This window comes from Kryptolebias marmoratus, linkage group LG10 (genome assembly GCF_001649575.2).
Source record: "Kryptolebias marmoratus isolate JLee-2015 linkage group LG10, ASM164957v2, whole genome shotgun sequence".
Lineage (NCBI taxonomy): Eukaryota > Metazoa > Chordata > Actinopteri > Cyprinodontiformes > Rivulidae > Kryptolebias > Kryptolebias marmoratus.
This window is the reverse complement of record NC_051439.1, coordinates 7,955,593-7,977,351: the sequence shown is the minus strand read 5'-3', so window position 1 is coordinate 7,977,351 and position 21,759 is coordinate 7,955,593. Positions and strand designations below refer to the sequence as shown.

Genomic DNA, 21,759 nt, shown 5'->3' with positions numbered 1-21,759 from the left:
GTAATCATCAAAATTAAACGAAATAAACATTTGAAATATATGAGTTTGTATGTAATGTATGAATATAATATACAAGTTTCACTTTTTAAATGGAATTACTGAAATCAATCTACTTTTTCATGATATTCTAATTTTATGACCAGCACCTGTAAAGATAGTGGCCGATGAGCTGAACAGAAAACATCTGGAAAAATGACTATAGGGAACAGCTGAGAGTGAGCAGAAACAGAAGTGACTGAGTAAAATGTGACTAAAAACACAAGGAGATGACTAAACACAGGGACAACAGTACACAAACTACCAAAATGTAACAAAACACAGATCCTAATAAATTGTTTGTCAAATGTGTTTTCCACTATAATATTATCACTACCCAGAAAATCATTGTGGAAATGTGATTTGTAAGGAGGATGGTTTTAAGTAATGAGGTTGTTCTTTAATTCTAATTGTAGGGGAGTTTCAAGCTGATCAGCTGTGTTAGAGACTGTCTTACATGTCGGGTTGTGGAAGTCAATGTGTATCTACTTTATAATATAAGGTCACATAGATAAACACTTTTATGTGTAAAAAAGCATTGAATCTCTCAGCAACCCTCAGTTGAGTTTAGACTTAATTAAAAATTGTAAATTTTCTTTTAATAATTTTGAACTAACAGCATGCTCCAGGTTTTATGTCACTGGATTATTTCTCTATTGTAAAATCTTTCTGTGGTTCATCGCTTTTGCTTCGGGTTGGGATTCTGAAACGGGAAGGGCAACCTGCTTCAAAGAGAAGTTTCTCAACATTTTTATCATCACTACATTTATCTCTCTCTGAACCAAGTGACTGCTTGCTCTGAGAGCTCTGTTTTAAGAGTCTAAGTTTTACAAATGTTGTGATCAACAGTGTCAGACGCTTTTGACAAACCAAAAAAAGTGATGCACAGTATTTTTTTTTAACAGGTGCAGCTAAAATGTCATTTATCACTTTCATTGCAGCTGTCATGGTACCATGTTTTTATTTAAATCCTGATTGATATTTTGATAAGATTGCAAAATTTTGTGCAATTTGAGGAGTGTGCACACAGATTTGCCTTTAAAAGAGGGTACTTATGACTCAGCAGTGGTAACGGCTTCAAGTGTTTGATCAAAACCCGGAGAAGAGATTTTTCAGCAGTTGGACAGTATATGTTCTTCTTTCCATTTATGTGTGCTGTCCCAATTTGTAAGATATAATTTCAATGTTTTTAACAAACCAGCTGTCGACAGGCTAAGTTCATTTGCCAAAAACAATTTACTGCTTTGTCATGATCTTTCATTTCAAACCTGGCCAAACAAGATCTGCCAATTCTTCTGCTGACGAATGAACAATTAGAACACCAAGATGTAAGCCTCTTTGTTCCTTGTAGCTCGAGAACTAACAAAACAAAACATTAGTCATACATATATGTCATCTACAGGAAACTTCATGGTGAGCTGTCTGTTCAGCGCTATGACAAGTTGTTTGAGCTGGAAAAAGTATTGTCACACATGAATTATTCCCTTTTAAAACATATTAAACTTGTATAATAAAATTCAGACTACACAGGTTTGGTCAAAATATTAATGATCAGTAGTGGAACTACAATGAAAGAAAAAAAAAAACAGGGAACCCCCCCCCAAAAAAAAAAAAAAAAAGAAATGATTCATACATTAAAAAGTTTAGTATAAGATCATCAAATGTAAAACAACAAAAAGCTAACATTCATTTTTTATATTTTGCTGCAGCCTTACTATGTTGGTGTTGGGTATTTGTTCTTATTTATAGGTGAAAACAGGTGATTGTGTTCAAGTTCTGGTCTCCTAGTCAGCTGTAGTGCAACAAAACATAAATACAAACTTGATCATGTTATATTCATTCAGAAAAAAACACATCTTATTTTCTCCATGCTTTAAGGCAATGGCCTGACTGCACTGAGGGCAAAGATCTGCTTAATGACTGCCATTTTGACTTGAGGCAGGAGTTTAAGTAGTCCTGACAAAACACATCAGTGGAAATCAGCCTCTTGTCCTGCAGCTTCAAGTTAAAATGTCTGCTTTAAAAAAGGTCAACTCTGTTTGCAAGTTTTTGTTGTAAAGTCTTAAGACATCCATGTCATGGTTTGTCCTATATATTTGGATAGAAGACCTCTCTTGTACCTCTTTTCTTGGTTTCTGAGAACATTTGATTTCTTGTCAGAAAGGTTTGTTTAGCTCTAACCTATTGTTGGGTAGTTTCAAGCTTATTATCTGCATTAGACACTGTTGTTTTATAGGGTTGTTGATGTGCAGGGATATTATACAGTATCATGGTGAGATAAACAGTTTTGTTGTGTAATGTAACAGTGAGTCTACCAGTAACACTTGAAAGAGTTTAGACAAAATTTTAAATAACAAATTGTCTTTTAATGATACTGAAATTAAAGAACGTTTCAGGTTTAGTGACATTGGATTGTTTCTGTAATATAAAATCTTGTGTTTTTTGTTATTTTGCTTCAGGTTGGGATTTTGTCTCTGCTGAGTCCAAATGGGAAAGACACACTACTTCAAACTAACGCTCCTCATCTTCACCTTCACTACACTTGCCTTAATATTCATCTTTAATGTGGGGTCACCAGAAACAGACAGGTTTATCCCAACAAAACATGGACCTCCACCTGTTTGTCCATCAACAATCTCTGACCAGGCCATCACTCCTCTCAAAAACACCAAACATTTCCTGGTTTCGGCCTTCATGGACCAGAGACGGAATGGTTTCGACATACGAATCATTGGCATGTTTCGGAGAGACTCCATCCAGCCTCTCCACTGCCTTTTCTGCTGTGCCGGACGTTTAGGTGAAACTACTCCCACAACAGTTTTAGTACACTCAGACCACTTTGATTTTCCCTTCGCTGCTACAGACGTCATGTGTCGGATTCCCCAAAACTGTGATCCTACACATGTCACTCTGCTGACTCAGCCCAGAGCAGATCAAAAATCTAATCCCACTTGGATCCCTATAAGAAACAAGAAAACCAGCGGAAAATATGAGGAAAAGATGAACTTCACGGTCTGCATTTCCAATCTGTTTGGTGACTACAACAATGTGCTTCAGTTTGCACAGACTCTGGAGATGTACAGGTTAGTAAACATACACATTTTACTGAAGTACTATATTTGTGCAACATCAGTCATTTTCATGACACTTGCTGGTTTTTGCAGTTGTATTAATCAGTAGGTGTACGAATTGAGTTTGTCGCTAACTATAAATACATTGGTTTTATATTGGATAAAAAGCTTTCTTTTAAAAAACACAGAGCAATTTTGTTAAGAACTCTCAGAATGAAGATTGGGTTTTATATCACAATGGATCCTATTTTTCTCTCAAATCTAGAAGAAAATTGGTATCAGCAATCTTCTTACCACTTCTGGATTATGGAGATGTCTTATATATGAATGCTTCAACCAAAATGTCTTCAGTCCTCAAACGATGTCTGTCACTGTGCTTTAAAGTTTGTAACAGGCAGCAGACGTCTTACACATCATTGTGAGCTGTATGCAAAAGCTTAATGACCTCCCTTGAGCATACAGAGACACAATCGCTTGATGATCTCTACTTGGTTTGGCTCCAGCCTACTTAACATCTCTCCATCAACGATCTATAATTGCTTATTCTTTATGCTCCAACAACATCTTTCTTTTGCTGGTTTCATGTGTTCAAACAGAAAAAGCAAAGCAAGCATTCAGTGTTATGACTCCGATGGCATGGTATCAGCTCCAGTCTGAACTCAAGATGTCGTGTTTTATTTCATTGGAATTATTTCGAGGGATTCTCAAAAACAAGCAACGTGATTCAATTAATCTGTGTCATTGCTTTTAAACTGTTTGTAATTTGTTTTAAACTTGTGTATATGGTTTAATTTGTTTTGATTCTGTGTAACCAGGTTGTGTTGCAAATTTTCTGTCCAGGTCCCTCTTGCAAATGAGTTCTTGATCTCAGTGGGGTTTTACCTGGTTAAATAAAGGAGTCTTAAGATCAGTTTCTCATCATAACTAAACACAGCCTGGGACAGGGTCTGCTTTATCATATCTGAATGTCTCGAAATAAAAGGTTAAAGCTCCCACCAAAATATTTGCCCAGTAAATTATAAAAAGCAAATAGACATGAAACATGCTCTGTTTAGTAATTAAGAGGAACCCATTTTTTCTAATGACTATATCCTTTTGTCCAAGGTTGCTTGGAGTGAACAGAGTGGTGATCTACAAAACCAGCTGTGGTCCAGATCTTGACCGTCTTCTGCAGAGTTACATCCAGGAAGGATTTGTGGAAATAGTTCCTTGGCCTATTCACAAGCACATGAATCCATCCCGTGGTTGGCGTTTGTCAAAACATGGAGGGGATATACAGTACTTTGGGCAGCTCACCACGCTGAACGAGTGCATTTACAGATCCATGGAGCGTTCGCGCTACGTTCTGCTGAATGACATAGATGAGATCATCATGCCATATCAACACAGCAACCTGATGTCTCTGATGGACACGCTGCAGCAGCAACATCCAAAGGTAGGTTGACCCTGGCGTGCATATTTTCCATATATTTTCCATATTTTTTCCTTATTTTACTACAAATGTACTCTCTATAGGTTGGTGTGTTCCTCATTGAGAACCACATCTTTCCCAAGAAGCACTTTGAGCCAAGTGGGAGGTTTCACCTTCCTCAGTGGAGCGGCGTGCCAGGAGTTAATATTCTGGAGCACATTTACCGGGAAGATCCTGACAGAACCATATATCATCCACACAAGATAATAGTTCAACCAAGGTAGGCTGAGAAATATATTCAGTGGTTTATCAGAATCATTATCACCCACCACCAAAAGGGGAAACGTGGGCAATAATGTTTTTACCCATGTGTATGTGTCCAACAAAATATCTGATAAACCACTACTAAAATGTCCATGAAGCTCTCAGAAAGTAATCACTGGATGTACACCTACAGTCATCCCCAAAGCACACTTCAAGCTCTAACAATTCCCACAACTCTCCAAGATATTGTGCATAACATTTTAAGGTTTTACTAAAAGGATTATAACTTTGTCATTTTTCAACATAAGATGATCTTAAACTGAGACTCTAGCAGGCAAGGCAGCTGGTGGAGATATGCTTTCTTTCAAGGAATGCTAATATATTAAATCCTTTTTTAAGAAACACTACTTAGATTGTTTATCACGACAAACTTGTCATATTACAGATAAGCATTGTTCAAGTCAAATTAAACTGCAATAAATGTAAAATATTACCACATCAGTGTTTACACATTGTAACTCAATGATGAGAAGAAATGTTTACTCAAAGTACAATTCATATTTTGAGAAAAATAACTTTTTTTCAAAACAAAAATCCAATGACGGATTGTTCTTAACTCTCTTCTGTGTGCTTGCCTCACAGGATGGTGGAGCAGACTTCAGTGCATTCAGTGCTCAAATACTTCGGACAGCAGTTCAAAGTTCCTTTAGAAGTCTGCCGGATCATTCACGTCCGCGTGCCCCTTCGAGGATCATTAACACTGGAACAGCTTAACGTGGACAAACGACTGTGGGACTTCCAAGAGAAACTGATTCCTAACGTGGACAAGGTGCTGAAGAAAGTGGGGATGCTGACGTCAGAGATTTTACGCCGATGAATGTGATGGACTTTTAGAGAATTAAACATTTATTGCCAAAGCTGAAGCAGACAAAGAATTTACACCCTCAGAGGGAAGCTGTGAGACACTGGTGCTGTAATTCCTGCACTGATTTAAACACCAGTCAAATGTGAATAGTTAAATAATAAATGGGTAAATTTTCTCTGAGTACTCCAGTTTCCTCCCACGGAGCAAAAACATGCATGTTGGGTTAATTGGTAACTCTAAAGTTGTCCGTAGGTGTGAGTGAGAGCGTAAATGATTGTTTGTTTCGTTTGTCTCTATGTGGCTTTGTGCAGCTGGTAGCTAAAAGCTAAAAGAACCAGAATGGTAGCTAAAAGTAGCGTAACAGTCATGAAAAGCTGAAAGTATCATTTAAATGTATTAATAGTCCGACTAGAGAACAATGATTTTGAATGAACTAAAGACATCTCAATTTATCCCTAGGGGGAATTGTATTTTAAATGAAGAGAAACATTTTTTAAGTAGAAAAAAAGGTTATAGCACACTATACCCAACCTAGCAGAACCTTTTGATATATGAATAGCTAATGTTGTCTGCCAATGCAGATTGCAACGAAACAAAATACAACCAGTGGTGGTAAAAAGGGAGGAATGAGGATTCATCCTGTCAGAGCGATAGAATGAAGTGTTTTCTATTGCTGCCGTGACTGAGTGACACCAACCTTCATCAGTTCATGTAATTACAGTGATTATGTAAAAAGCAGAAAACATACCTGAACCACTCCCAGTGTTCTGAGAATCTGTTAAGAACATTGTTGTGTGTCACATGATGTGACACAAGCCTCTTTCAAACTTAAGAAGGTCTGTGGGTTTTATTCAGAGTTAAGGTTCTGTGAATTTTGTCTCTTTTTTTTCTTTCAAAGCCGAAGGCATTAAACATTCAGGGGTCATGTTTATCTTGTTTGTTTGGTTTTTAATTACTCATGGCACTTTTTTCAAGGCAATGACCCCGTGCTTTGTTGGTTGTTTCAGGTATTTAAAGTTAATTTGTAATAAACAACATATTCTTGCATTAACTGGAAGCTGCATTTGTAAGATATCGCTGATGAAGATGTGTTGCCTGTGAAATTAAAAAGATAAATCTGGACAGCAGGACATAAGTTAATTTAAATGATTAAACGTCTCTGTATGGTAGGCCTTTAATGCAGAATGAATGCTTGTTGCCCTCCAACGCTGACTTATGAAGTCGTGAAACTGTACGTGCAAGGAGCTGGATGTAACACAGTTTCCTGATCTTAAGAGATTCACATTCTGAAGAGGACATAAGCTCCCCCTGACTGCATCCAACAGTTTTATAATTGGGGCTTACAGAGGTGAAACAACGCTCGGGAAACAGTGATTAACCTTGTTGTAATGTTAGTTGTGCTGAAAAATGAGATATGAGGGACTGTGCCTCCACACAACTCTGTGCTGCTGTACTGGTTTGTATCCTTGCCGCAAGTAGTCCATCGGCTCTGTCAATATTATTTAAGTCTTTCTTTAAGGTGACTCCCTAAACGCTTCTCCACCAGCAGGTGTGAATCATGTCAGGGCGTGGTGCAGTCAAACCCTATAAAAGCACTCCTTGAAAATTATAAAACTGAACATAAAGTTATCCACAACAGTATGAAATGGAGCATTTTGAAAGTGTTTACTCTAGGGCTTTTCAGAGATATTTATATGTGATTCTGAAATGCATTTAATGTGAATAAAGCCGGTGGCTGAAAACAGCGTGGTAGTTTGAGTCATGTGATGGACCGACATTAGGCAGGCCGTAGTCTGTGTAGGTAAAGAAATTTGGCAAAAATCAGAGAAGCGTATGGAGAATGGAGAAAACGACATTTAGGTGGAAATATAGGAGTGATTTTCGAAAACTGTTGGACCGCTTGTTGGCTCATCCATGATCATCACCATTGTTGGTCCATTTTCAATGCAGCTGTTTCAGTAGGTAAACAAACACACATGGTATTTGGCAGCCATTTTGAAAACACATTAACCTTTCATAAGAGAGAGAGAAAAAAGAAAACCTGTGCTGATTTCGTTCCCTATTTTTTGAAGAAATGTCTTCATGACTCTGTTGTCTGAGTACCAATGAGTACTTTTTAATATCTGTCTCAGACTTTGAAGACACCTGGTCTCAAACTCCTTATCTAGGTGCTCCAGACCAGAACAGAGCTGCAGGCTCCGTCATTTGCAAAAATCACTTTGCAAATCTCAGTTGGGTGATTAGCCACTCCTTCACATACCTTTTAGATCAGCACTGCAAACATGCATTGTGGAATATGTAGAGCACAGTTTGTTGATGATAATGTATGTATATGTAAAAAAAAACAATAAAATTCCAACTGTTTTGTGTAATTATACACACATTTTTGTGAAAAACAGCTTCTTGACCTACTGAGCAGTCATAAGGGGGGTTGTTAAACTCTTTTCCATGGTCACTGTATTGTGTAAAATGAACCTGTAGGAAACACTAACATTTAAATGACCAAATACTATCGTTTTAGCAGATTCATAGGCTTCTGATATGGGGGGTTGTTTATGAGGATAAGTCAGGGAAAATCGAAGACAACAGAAGGTGTTTCAGTCAGTTCAGAAACAGAGTTTCGTGTGCAAGACAGGAAGAATGGTTTGGACCTGTGGAAATGTACTCAACATGAAACCGGGGCACCCGGAGGACACCCACGCCTGCAGGAGAACATGTAAACTGTACACAGACAAGGGCCCAGACAGGAGGCGACTCCGCGACCTTCTTCCTGTGAGACGACAGCTCTGACAGCCGCTCCACCCTCTACAAATCCAGTCGTGCATCCTGGCTTAAAGCAGCTCTACAGGTTTTTGCACAGAAAAAAAACAGGTTTACAAGAAAATGTTTCTCACACCAACAAACAACACTGAGTGTTTGTTTAAATTCACAGAACAGAGGCATTTACTGTGGGGCAGTGTCTGAGTCAACAGGTGCTGTCAGCATGTGTGAATTTTTTTATGCCCCTAAACTCTCATACAAGGAATATCTGGAGGGAAATCCATACTGGCAGTTGTGAAGAAAATGTATTACATTAAGATAGTTATATGATATCTTTGTTAACAAAGTTATGCATGATATTGTTTACTTTTCAGAGTACCGTTTATTTAAAGATGCAGCCTGAGCTCTTTAACTTTTTTCTGCAAAACTCTATTGTGTGACAAAGTGCTGAGACCTACACATATCCTATGTCTAGAATATTTTTTGGTGAATCACTACATAAATGGTCAACACAGGAAACTATAGGGAAGGTTGGTCCACTATCTCGGACTGATCAGAACCAGTTTGAAGGGGTTGTTCCATATAAAAAGTGAGACATGCAGGGTTTTGCAGTGGCTGTATGATCTGCCGCTGTGGTGAGTTCTGTGTCTCCATTCAGCTGAATGTTGCAATAAATGTTGTTTTATGTTTGAACTTCTGATCTAAGACAGTAATTGTGTGCCGTTTCTCCATAGATGTCACATTAACAGGCCGAGGAGAGAAACACAGTAGTGAGGAGAGAAGTCCTCTAAAAGGATTAAATACTTATTTCTGGACACAATAATATTAAATAATACAAACCTTTCATTGAAGTTTAAACATATGCAGCACTAATGAAACCAGTTTCCATTCATTTTTACATTATTTCTTCCAGCGTATTTAGACATGCAAGTCCTCTGACCTCCATCGGGGGGCGCTGCAGCACCCTCTGCTCTGCGCCTCTACATTAGTTCTGATTAAATGCGATTGCCAGAAACTTATAAGAATCTTTAAACAGACTACATATGTTTTAGTACACTCCGAGCCTGTCAAAACAGTCGCATGTAATAATCTGGCATCATTTATTAGATAATACCTTTTGACATTCAGGACTTCAGCAGAGATCCGCCATCTGAAGGCTTCACCTGGGCTCAAAATGCTCCTGAAGGCTGAGCACGACGGAGCTGCAGATTTTGCAAATATCACTTAGCAAATTTAAATGTCAATGACGAATCAACCACTGCTTCTTTTACCTTTCAGATCAGCACTGCAAATAGCTGATGAGTGTTTAAGAAAGACAAAGAGTGCTCGCAATTTTTCGTAATTACCTGGAACACACTGTGCAGGTATGACATATAATCGCATCACGGTTCATTAAGGAAAACCACTTCCCGTCTTAAATGCGTCAGCAATAAACGGAGGCACAGTTGTCGTTTTTGCTTTTTTTTAGGAACATTGTTTTATTCTGTCACCTTCGATTAAAGCAGTTATTTTATGCTGTATTTAAAAGTCTTTTTTTAGCTTTTGATCTGAGCTCGTTTTTAACTTTTAATTTTATAAAATGCTCTTTCTTTGAGCGTCTGTAACTTCTACATCTACATGTGCTTTTATTGTTCCTTTGCTCTTCGTCACAAGGTTTATGTAAACAAATAAATCTGCCTTGCCTTAATTCAAAAAAGGACTTTGCTCGTTGTTGGACCTCATGAATGTCAGTGATGCTGTCATTCGGTGTTACGTCACTTCCTGTTTCCCGTCTCCTTCAGTTTAATGACTACTTTTTGCTGCATTTGTTTACAAAAGAAAAGTTGCAGATTGGGATTTTTGGATTAAACGTGCCTTAGAAAATGTGTCTGTTGTTGGTAACTTAAAACATACAATGCAACAGCATGAAATAGGGGGTAAAAATCATAAAATTGTTCAACGAATCAAAATGGCCGCCAGAACCAAAGCACTTTCACATATTGTGCTAAAACTTGGCGTGGACGTAGCTGTGACTGACCCCCAACGCATAATCTGAGCTCTAACAGATTGCACAAGATCTTTAAAACTTTGCCATCAACTACTTTGAGTATACTCTATACGTCTGTTAGCAAAATATCTCATGAACCACTTGATGGATTTTATTTAAACTTTCAGGAAATAGTCACTGGATGTTCCTCCACATCTGATTACCTTTTGGAGCCAATCTAATTCAGGATGGCCACCTCAGACAACTAACCTTAGAAAACACAAACATGGCTTTAATTCAGTCAATTTGACAGATATTGAGCTAAAATTTCATGTTTTTGTAGCTGAGAGTCCGCATATTCACACCGATATTTTCAAAGTTTGACCAAAAGCTGTACAACGCCATCATTTCCTAACATCAGATGGTCTTTTGATTAAAACTGTGACATGAAAGGTGGCGGTCAATATGAATCCTTTGGAGGAATGAAAGGCCTTTTTGAACTGTGTTTAAATCAAACTCCCCCCATCTCCAATCTGAGCTCCACTTCCACCATCGTTTGATGAGATTTTACTGTATTCCTGCTGTTCTACTAGTTTCTGGGGAGATGCTCTGGTACCGGCAGGAACCATCTACTGATAGGGTTGGAAAATGGAGGATGACATCCAGCATCCATAGGCTATAAAAGCCCAAACTGCAGCCAAGCAGAAAGGGCTTTGAAATGTCCTTTAAGCAGTTGAGGGGTGATCTCAGTCTTTGCGAAGAAAAACGACATCATTTGGAAACTATTTATTGAACATTTGCAACCAGATATCAGTTAAATACAGAAGTTTCATTTCTCTCTCCAAGTCCCCTGGCAGCAGGGGCTGGTTCCACTTCATTACACTCTGAGAGGAGGGAATGTTACAGGACTTTGTAAGGCGCACACAGTGCTGGAAGTAATTTGGCTTTCTTGTCTTCTGATAATCACGAGAAACAAAATCTGAGTCTGCCTCTCAAAATGTCCAAACTGCTTCCTCTCCTTGAGACTGTTTCACCTGCACTCGGGCGATTTTTTTTTTGTTTGTTTGATTTTTATTTTATTTTTTTTGTCAATCCTGCACATACATACCGTGGCAAAATGACACAAAAAAAAAAAGGGGGGGAGGCGAGAAGAGAAAACCAGTGTCGAGGGCTGAGACTCAACCTCTAAGCTGAACGTGGTCTCAGATGTGTAGCCGTGACCGAAAAAGCTAAAAAGTAAAATGATCAACATGAATATATTAGAAAAATGGCAATTAGTCTTTTAATAAACACCTCGCCTCACCACCTCCCAACAAGACCAGGGTTATAAATTAAAACTGTCCAAATAAAATCAATTTTACCAAGACTTTGGGCCCATTCAGTTCCATTTCAAGACTGGAAAATCCTCATTAAGAAACAAATGGCACTTTTCAGTCTCTTGAACTGGAATCTAGACTCCACCCCGACCCTAAAATCAACTCTAATTTACATATATGGGCGAGGCGCTCCTCAGGCTTTAGCCGTTGCTCCCCACGAGATGGCATCAGGCGGGGACTCGGTGGTCTCTGCGGGCTAGGCCACGGTTTTAAAGGTCTGCAGTATGAGGTTGGTTTGGTGGATGAGCCGGTTTGCACTGATGAAGACATTTATTGCCCTGGAAACCAAAAAAAACAAATGTTAAAAAGTTAAGAAGCGACGAAAAAAAAACAAAATCAGTGACAAAAAACATCTGAAGAACTTTTATATCAACATTAAAGATTTTGGGTAATGTCAGAGATGAGTTTTAAGATGTGACTAATATGAACTTTATACATTATATTTGACAAATATTCAATTTATGGTGTGATTAAATTTATTTAGAATGGCAAGTATCACTGAAAATTATTTATAGAAAGAAAGAAAAACTCAGCAAAGATTTCCCCTTTTTTAAAACATGATTTTTTTTTTTTAATTATAGCTGATGGTGTTTTGTTTCTTTAAAATATCCTAAAAACACAAAGTCAGTCACTTTAATACTCACCAAATTAACTATTAGAGCCAATATTTTAGTTCAACAGTAAGTTTACCTCAATAAAAACAGAATTAAGATGAATACCTTCCAGTTGAAAAAAGCCAGAAAGCATACAATGTTGTCTAATATCACAAGAAACCACCATATCTGCCTTATTTAACGTTATTTTGGTTAAACAATGACACACTCTGATACCAATAACAGATTTGAATCAACTTCTATTGTACAAGTTGCCTCAAAGCAACAGTGATTGCACAAAGAGGAGAAAAAAGTAATAATTAATAAGAAAAATATTAATATGCTGCGTAAAACGACTCAAACCTGATTCTTTTGGTTCAACTAAAGGCTTTGAACGGAAAAAAAAAAATGTAGTTTAGTGTTTAAATTGACAAATTAAACCCATTTTCTGTCTCTGCGTTGAGTTTGTTTCCTCATCACAAACTACAGCAGCATTGGTTCAGCTGTTTGGTTCCCATCAGTGACGCAAAAGGTCCGGACTGCGGTGTTATCTGTTCCCGTTTTGTGGAAATGAGGATCATGGGTCGCATCCCTGCTGTTCAGTGCTTCCTGAACTGAAGCATTAGGTCCAGCTACAACAAACTCTGGCCCATGATGACACAAACGTCACAGGTTTCAGCCAGTTTTACCTCAGGAAGCAACAAACAGCAGGAATTTACTTCCATTTCTTTCCCTTTATCCATCTTCTCAAATATCCAATGTCAATTATCAAAATATCCATCTTGTAAATCCATTTTGTGTTCAAAACGAAACAAGAAATTTTATAATTTTAGGAGAAAAAAAAAAGGTAATTTTGAATCTGATGGCAGCAAAACATCTCAGAGAAGTGGGCACTGGGGCAAAAAGAAACAGCTGGAGGAGAACTGTCAACAGGTCAGTAAGAGGACTCTGTATAAAATGAGCATTTTAGAGAGGCTGAATCTCTCAAAAGTAAACATGTCTGAGAAAATCTGCATCTACAAATAGTGGAACAATTTCAGAGTAATGTCCTTCAACGGAAAATTGGGAAGACTGAATATCCCATTATCTACAGTTGATAATACCATCAAAAATATGAAACCTCTGAGCTCAAAGGACAAGACTGAAAGTCAATATTGGATGCCCGTGTCAGACAAATGGTAAATGGACTGTTCCTATACAGCGCCTTTCTAGCCAAACAGGCCATTAAAAGTACTTTACAACCCAATCTGTGCCCTCATTTAGCCGTCCACACGTTCATACAGCACTCTGCTGCATCTCTACACAGCTAATCTGAATAAATCATTCTATAGAGACCAATCAGTGCTTTAGATCACATTCATACACCGATGGGGCACATCGGAGGCAATGAGTTTAGCGTCTTGTCCAGAGAAACTTCGACATGCGATTGCTGCCAGGAATCAAACCTCCAACTATGTCATCAGAGAACGACCGCTCTAACCACTGAGCCACAGCCGCCCCTTCAAAAGACCATGCCCTCTGGACTCAAGACACGTTGCTAATTTGGTTACCAAACTCCAGCTGAAGTTGGGTTTTTATTACAGAAACAAGTCAACTTTCTCCCTCAGAGTTAGGAAGATGCTAATATCAGCCATCTTTACGCCTTTACTTGATTATAATGATGTTCTGTACACGAGCAACCCGACGCTCTCCAGTCTTGGACACCGTCAACCACAGTGCCCTGAGGTTTGTCACTAAACCAGGCTGGTCTTCCCAGAGCGTTTGCTGGTATCCACACTGGATGACTCTCATTTTCCAGGCCCTAGCTGCGTCTTATTTGTGCACTTTTCTACAAAGAACTCACAGCCGCCGTGTCTTATGCTCTAACAATGTTGTGCAAAGGGCAAAGAGCGTTCAGCTTTGCTGCCCCCTCGGCGTGAGACCCCCGCATTTTAACCTGAAAACCATTTCTACGGCTAAAATTGTTTGTTTTATCCTATATTGTTACCAGTTTGACCTTATGGCCGGGTCATCCTTGTACAAGAGATGTTGATCTGAATGAATTTTTTTATTTAAATAAATAAAGGTAATGAAATTAAAAAGGAGAGAGACCACCCAGCCTGTTATCAGCAAACCTGCCTCTCTAATGGTATGGGGGTGCATTAGTGCCTCTGGCACGTGCAGCTTACACATCTGGAAAAGCGACATGGATGCAGAAAAGTACACAAAGTACATTTAGAACAACACGTGCTCCCAGTGAGCAGTGAAGCTCTGAGGCAGGGGGTCGGTGGTAGAGTTACACTTACTTTCCATCTTTGAAGTACGTTTTGAGGGTGTCACTGAAACTTTTGGAGTACTTCACAAACTCCTTTTTCTGGTGCTCCAGAGCCTTCAGGGAAATTGGTAAACAAATACAGAGAGTTGATTAAAAACAGGGCCGAACAGTTACAGACGTGCTCGTGTGTTCGTGACTCACTCTGCGATTCTGGTACTGATATTTCTTAATGACGTTGTTGACTGTGTCCAGGAGCTCTTTTATGGCGCTGGCTATGTCTCTGCATACAGAGGGCAACATCAATAATAATAAAAAAAAAAAAATTGACAAATTAAATAAAGAGAAAACAGTCAGAATGACTAAGAGCGCTACATACTCAAATCCACTTCATACAATTATCGACTGGCTGTAACACTCTTTGTAGCGTCCCTGTTTTTCATTCTTTACTCACCAATGTATCGCTCTGAGGTAAAAACAACTCATTAAAGTTCATTTTAAAACTGTATTGATTACCTTTAAATCCACAAGGCCTTGCTCTACTTCACACCTTGTGCTGCACTTAAAAGAAGTGCTTCTTTTATTCAGAAATATTGACACAAGCCTCATCCTACATATCTAAAGGAACATCTTTGCACAACAGCAATCAAATATTTGCTTTAACGTGGAACAAAGGGGCCATTTAATGTGTCATCGCCACATTTTTACTGGAGATAAATATGTTGTGACTTTGACTAAAGGTTAGCCAGCTGCAGCTCAGAACTGATGTCGAGAGCTGCCTTTTAAGACAGATCAGTAGTAATTACTTAATTACTCACTTGATAGTTTGTAGGAAGCGTACTCTGTCGTTGATCTCGTCTGGGATTTTGCTAAGAATGTGTTTCAGCGCTCTGGCCTTCTCATTAAGGTCCAGGAACTCCTGTTCAGGCCGGTCGATCATGAACTCTGCAGGAAAAAAAAAGACGCCCCGCCAGAGTTAGACGGCGACGCGGCAGGGAAAAAACAGAACCCCCAGAGACTATTCGCCGTTCACCTTCCACATCATCCGCAGCCATGCGCAGCAGGGACTCGGTGAAGTTGATTTGAACGTTCTTTTTCTCCAGGATCTTCATGATGATGTCCTGCGTCAGACCGGGGTTCTCCCTCTCCGCCTGGCAACAGAGTTATAACCACGCAGGATGAGGAGGGACAACTACTGCTACTAAATGGGCATCATAAAAACCCCAAAACGTCCCTGAGAATAAATGCAAAATTTGAAAATGCTTGATTTGCAGCCTGTAGGTTTCTCTTTGTATCAGGTAAACGGCATCCTTGCGGTTCGAACAAGAATAAGCAGAGGTGACAGCAGGGAATCTTTTGGGGCGTTTTGTTAAAACATAAATTTTCTGCCAGTATGAAAGTAGAGGTTATGTGTTAATCAACATTAGTTCTTGTGTTTTTTGGGGATTTTTTTTTTCAGAAAGACAACGCAAAAGCAAATTTTTAGAAAACTGAGGTTGAGATCTGATGCTGTTTATTTTAAAAAAAAGAAGCACTAACTGGATTACTTTTTTTTTTAAGGGCTGTGGATATAGTACTACACTATATAGTGTTTGAAAAAACTGTAATAAGTCTTGAACCGAATACAAGGAGAAAAAAAAAAAGAATTTGGCAGATTTATCTCTTCTTTTTCCGTCCTCCTCTTGCAGTCCTGACAGCAAGTGCTCTACAAATTGTGCCTAAATTAAAATAAATCCAACAAGTAGTGAAAGAATTGGTTGGACAGCTTTTTGGGAAGGTAAACACCAAACTGAGTCCATTAATGGAGTTGCCAGGACCCCTAGTGGTACAAGAAAGAAAGAAAGAAAATGTGCACAATTCCCATATGCAGAAACTGAGCAACGTGCTACGGATTATACTGCGCTAATGTTACAAACTGACAAAAACTGTCAAATTTAAGGCCAAACTAAAATCTGAATAACTAATCAAAGTTTAAGGAAGAGGCTATCTCTAAATAGAAAGCATCAATAAATACTTAATACTCAGTGGAATATTTTTTTTCCACACTGCTGTATTGTGTGGATTACTTCCATTGAGGAAACATTTGATGCAAAGTTGTTACGTTGATGGCACTAAAACAGGAAGTTACCATCTGCATAAAGTGAGAGCCGCAGTGAAAACTGTTCCCCGTTTTCTTCAAATCTGAAAAGGTGCGTGGGACGAACCGCAAAAAAAAACGCAGCGAGTCAAAGAGAGCCGCTAAGGCTGACGCGAGGGTCGCAGCCTCGTCGTACGGCTCGTTTTGCGTCTCACCTTTTTGAAGGCTGCTCTGAGCGTCTGGGCCGCCGACATGTTGATCCTCTCCAGCTGAAGTGGGGAGAAAGGAGAAGGGAAGAGCGTCACAGTCAGAAAACTAAAAATACACGGAGCGGTGCAGTCCCTTTGTGCTTTCCCCGTTTCGTGGCACAGTGTGAGCAGAATCGTTTTTTTAGTGTCGCAGCGAGTGTGCAGCGTTGATGACTCACACCCTTTCTGTGTGTGTGTGTGTGTCTTCATTAGGCTACGAAACACTAATTTTGCAAATACTTTTATTCAAAGAGACTTACAAATGAAATATAATGCGGATGCTCTACTAAATTAGTTTTTAACCCCTTTTAAAAGAGACTTCAGATCTTTTGAAATGGAGTTCTTGGAAAAGTTAAGAACAATTAACATCTTAAAGGGACAGCTGCCATCATAAAACAACTCAAATCTAAAAAAAATATTAAAGCATTTTAATTAAACACAATCTTATATCACTGTCAATTTCGCATTACTTGATTATTTACATTACATTGATGGTCATTTGCAAAGATAGCAGCTAGCTGTAGCCCTTCTGGTGCAGGCTGAGGCACTTCCAGCAGAAATTTATCATATTTCTGCCAGAATAACCTTATAATGTAAAACTGATGGCAATGTAATGGGTTATAAAAAAAATTACGCTATGAAATTTTTAAGTATGAAGCTATTTTAAAACGGCAGCAATCCGCTTTGGATTCAGCCCCACCCGGACCAGCTGTTAGCTCATCCGTCTGATCAGAGTTACACTATTTCTGCAAACGGAGGTCATTCAAAGAGCCATCTGCTGCAGGTAAGATAGTCATTGTTTGTTACCTTTCTAAAGAACCCCACTTAAAACAACTTGAACTAGTAGTTAGGTACTCTATTCATAAACCAGGAACATATTAAGATGTCTGTGATGAAGTCAATTTTCAGATGGCGTTGCCGGAGCTGCAGGAACATCTGAGGCTCACAGCCACGAGCGCTGAATCTAAAATTAGCGATCAATGATTCCACGGGGTTGCTTTAAACCAACTTGGCTCACTTTGAAACTTAACTGAGGTACTAACCAAATAAGGCAACCATGTAATGGAAAAAAAAAAAAATCCACCAAGTGTATCACCAAGCTCTGGACAAAAGGTTGGAGGTCTTGGAAAAGCGGCTGTGAGCCAACTTAATGTAGAAGTTTATGGAGTCAAAACAGATTCAGTTAAGCTCCAGTTTTTTATATAATGTGCAAAAAAAACATGAACCTTAGCTTCAACTTTCTAACCAGCAACTAAAATCTGATGCTATGAGAGATATTTTTCACAATAAAATAAAAAGTATTTAGTCTAAGTTCACTTTTGAGTTATTATTTTTCATTTTTAATATGAATATGATGGATAATTTGTCAAAGCTGGTTATATCGAACATTAAAACCTGACTTCTTTTTGTGGAGTAACATGTTTGCCTCCGGATGCTTTACCTCATTAAAAACTGGATACATCACAGCGTACAGCGTCATGGATACCATGGAGTTTGTCTCCGCTTCATTCTTCATCTCCTCCATTGTCATCCTCCAGGGAGGAGTAGCTCTCGTCGAAACGCTGAAGAGCAAACTGCAGCTCAAACACACTCACACATACACTCACACAGTCACACACACACACACCCTGAAAACCACACGGGTTCGGATAGACAAGAGCCTGGAAAATAAAAAAAAGACATTATTGGTTGGAAAAAGAAAACATTAAATCTGTTTAACTTGTAAGTGTGAAAGGTGATACGAGTGGAGTCACATGGATCTGAGCAGACCTCGTCTTATTTATGTTGTGAATTTTGTTTATCTGCAAACAATTTAAATTAATTTTCAACTACAATGATTCAGTCAGCGGTGGCCGCTGGTGGACGTCACCAAGTGGCTTCAGTGAGACTCGCATTCCAGCAAATTTCAACCACATCTTAGTTTGGACTGAGTACTGGAAGTGAGCGTACAACCTAACATCTAACGTTTATCTCACAGCCCTTTGCTGTCATAAATTCAAATACGAAAGCAAACACAGCATCATCGCTGCCAGCACATATTTGTTTTTTTGTTTTAAGCCAAAGAAAGAAAAAAGAAGCCCCCCTCACCCCTAAAATTGTAAAAGGTGATTTGTAACAACAGGTGGCCCGCGACCTTTCGTGCCAGTTTTAAACTAAGAAATGAAATGACGGAAATGTAGTTTGATCATTTTGGACAAAAGTCCGATTCACAGTGTCGGCTGTAAATGGCTCTCAGCTACTACCACACCAACTTTTAGCACAGTAACTGTAAAACTGACTGAATTATAGCCGTTTTTGTGTTTTCTAAAATCCGCTGGCTGTGGCAGCCATCTTGAATTGGGTCGGCTCCAAACGTTAATCAGTTGCAGACAAACATCCAACATTTATTTCCTGAAGGTTTCATCAAAATCCATCCGGTGATCCGTGAGATATTTTGCTAACAGACAGAGTTGACTCCGAATAGTCGACAGGAAAATTCCAAACAAAGAAACTTGGCGCTCAGAGTATGTGTTGGGGATCAGTCTCAGCCACTACCACACACAATTTTAGGTCAATATCTGTAAAATTGACTGGGTTAAAGTTATTTTTGTGTTTTATTTTAAGATCAGTCGGTTGTGGCGGCCATCTTAAATTGGGTTCTCTCTAAAATTTCGTCACTTTTAGATAGACATCCGAGGATTAGTTTCTCTAAATGTCATTAAAAATCTGCCCAGTGGGTCATGAGATATTTTGCTGATGCTCCAGACAAACGAACACACGGGCAAAAACACGATCACCTGTGGCAGTTTTTGGAATAATAACAATAATAATATATATTTTTTTAATCTAATGACCAACTTCTAAATAAACTATTACTATACCCATACAAAAATTTGTGTAAAATAAAATAATAGTAAAAAGACACTGTTACATCTGTTATTTACACAAATATTAACCATGTGAAAACCTATGATTGTGACAGTTATAGTACAAAACTAGCTCATGATAACACTGTTTAAATCATCAAAATCACGTCATTGAAAAGTATGTTTAGTTCAACATGGCATGTGTATGATTTGTATGATTTCTGACTGAAATACAGGATTATATCCACAGATCCTGTACGTCTAATCTATCCTGTGCCAGAAAGTAATGAGGAAGAGATATTTTGTAGTCCTGTTTAATCTGGATGAGGGGAGTGGCTCAGATATATGTTATCTTGTTGATGACAGCCTGGCTTAAATGTCCAAATTCACTATAAGCATCACAGAAACAGGAACTGCTTACTGTTATAAGCAAAAGCTACAATACTCAGAAAAGCAGCTCAGGACTTGTCTCAATGTAAATAGTACGAGTTTGGGCCTTTTTAAAAATATTGTAAATCAATATTTTCGAAGGCTTAAAGTAGATTAGTGGTGGTATTTGTTTAAAATAAAGTGTCTGACGCGGCGTTTGGCTCAGTGGAAGGCTAAAACAGATCAGTCAAATGGCTCCAGGTGAGGCTACACAGCTAACAGAAACAGAAAGTGGCCGATCCTACGTCAAACGGAGTTTTTTTTTCCTTCTATTTCATTTATGATGAGGGGACATTAAAATCCGTTGACGGGTCTCCGTGTAAAGCAGCGTTTTTTAACGCGATCCAGCCGTAATACCCAGTCGAGGCCTGTGGCCGAGCACTTCGATGGTAGCAGAGAACAACGTAGCCGCCGTGCTAGCTCAAGTAATTTGTAGATTTGTGTTCGGAAATTAGCTGAAACACGTCAAACAAACTACTTCGGGGCGGATGCGTGAGTTTGTGTGTGCGTCTCGAAGGTGTAAATGTATCTACCTTTGGGCTGACTTCTTAAATGAGCTGGTTTTCCCGTCGACTGCCTTTTAGCCGCTGTGTTTTCTTTACAACTTAAGGCGGAAGTTTTTTAGGACTGGCCCGAGCGACATGTTCCGGACCGTTGCTACGTGAACATACGTCATCCAATCACAGGGTGGGCGGGCCTAACTGACGATGACGTCACTGCCACATAAAAGAAAAGAAGAGTAAGCGCCAGTTTGAGTCCAGTTGCCATAAAGATGACTGTTATCGTCTAATTAATGTGTAAATGAAGCAATGAAGAATGAAGGGTATCAGAGCCAAAAACAGCACAGACTGACAACAAAAATAAGTAATTTTAAACGCTGACTTTGATGAAGTCACAATTGCTAAAATAAAATTAGCTAAAAGTTAGAATTAGCAAAACATGTTAATTTTAGCAAAAGAGTAGCTAAGCAATTGCTAATGCTAAAATAAACAAAACTGTAGCTAAATGCTACAAGTAGCAAAAGAGTAGCTAAAAGCTAAGAGAAGCAGAACAGTAGTTAAAAGTAGCAAACAGTAGCTAAAAGCTAAGAGTATCAGAACAGTAGCTAAAAGTAGCAAACAGTAGCTAAAAGCTAAGAGTTGCAGAACAGTAGCGAAAAGTAGCAAACAGGAGCTAAAAGCTAAAAACAGAATGTGCATCTTACAACAAGTTGCAAACCCGTAGCTAAAAACTAAAGTAGCAAATGGTAAGTAAAAACTAACGGTAGCAAAACAGTAGCTAAAAGCTAAGAGTAGCAGAACAGTAGCTAAAAGTAGAAAACAGTAGCTAAAAGCTACGAGTAGCAGAACAGTAGCTAAAAAGCAGAATATGCAGACAAATATAGAGCCAGTGTGCTAAAGCTGATTTCAAGGAGAACAATGATTTAAATGAACTACAGAGATCTCAGAGTAATTCTTTGGAGAGTTTTATTTGAAATAAAGTTCAGTGTTTTTGAAATGTGTAAACTTTACAAAGACCAAAAGCCATAGGACAATATTCCCAACTGAGCTGAACGTTTGGATATAT

At 38.7% G+C, this 21,759-nt stretch overlaps 2 protein-coding genes across 4 annotated transcripts in view; one reads left to right on the top strand and one right to left on the bottom strand.

Annotated features, from left to right (window-relative positions):
• Positions 1 to 5,822, top strand: part of LOC108233490 — an 11,735-nt gene extending 5,913 nt beyond the window's left edge. For all 3 annotated transcript variants that reach the window (XM_017412017.1, XM_017412025.3, XM_025004704.2), the window contains exons 2-5: positions 2,496 to 3,119; positions 4,212 to 4,542; positions 4,623 to 4,798; positions 5,425 to 5,822. In XM_017412017.1, the coding sequence (XP_017267506.1) occupies positions 2,524 to 3,119; positions 4,212 to 4,542; positions 4,623 to 4,798; positions 5,425 to 5,659 (1,338 nt within the window). In that variant the 5' untranslated portion in view covers positions 2,496 to 2,523 and the 3' untranslated portion in view covers positions 5,660 to 5,822. The remainder of the gene's footprint in view (positions 1 to 2,495; positions 3,120 to 4,211; positions 4,543 to 4,622; positions 4,799 to 5,424) is intronic.
• A 5,322-nt stretch (positions 5,823 to 11,144) lies between these two features.
• Positions 11,145 to 20,882, bottom strand: LOC108232326 (programmed cell death protein 10-B). Its single transcript, XM_017410060.3, has 8 exons — positions 20,727 to 20,882; positions 18,360 to 18,579; positions 16,886 to 16,939; positions 15,627 to 15,744; positions 15,412 to 15,538; positions 14,798 to 14,876; positions 14,628 to 14,710; positions 11,145 to 12,027 (listed from the first exon to the last, which is right to left on the bottom strand). The coding sequence occupies exons 2-8, from the start codon at positions 18,447 to 18,449 to the stop codon at positions 11,946 to 11,948; spliced, it is 633 nt and encodes a 210-aa protein (XP_017265549.1). The 5' UTR covers positions 18,450 to 18,579; positions 20,727 to 20,882; the 3' UTR covers positions 11,145 to 11,945.
• Positions 20,883 to 21,759: the final 877 nt, after the last annotated feature.

Coding starts and splice junctions, on each gene's coding strand:
- LOC108232326 (XM_017410060.3), bottom strand. CDS start 18,449: ATGACAATGGAGGAGATGAAGAATGAAGCGGAGACAAACTCCATGGTA. Junction 16,940..18,359: donor TGTATCCAGTTTTTAATGAG/GTAAAGCATCCG, acceptor TCCCCACTTCAG/CTGGAGAGGATCAACATGTC. Junction 14,711..14,797: donor ATCAGTACCAGAATCGCAGA/GTGAGTCACGAA, acceptor ATTTCCCTGAAG/GCTCTGGAGCACCAGAAAAA.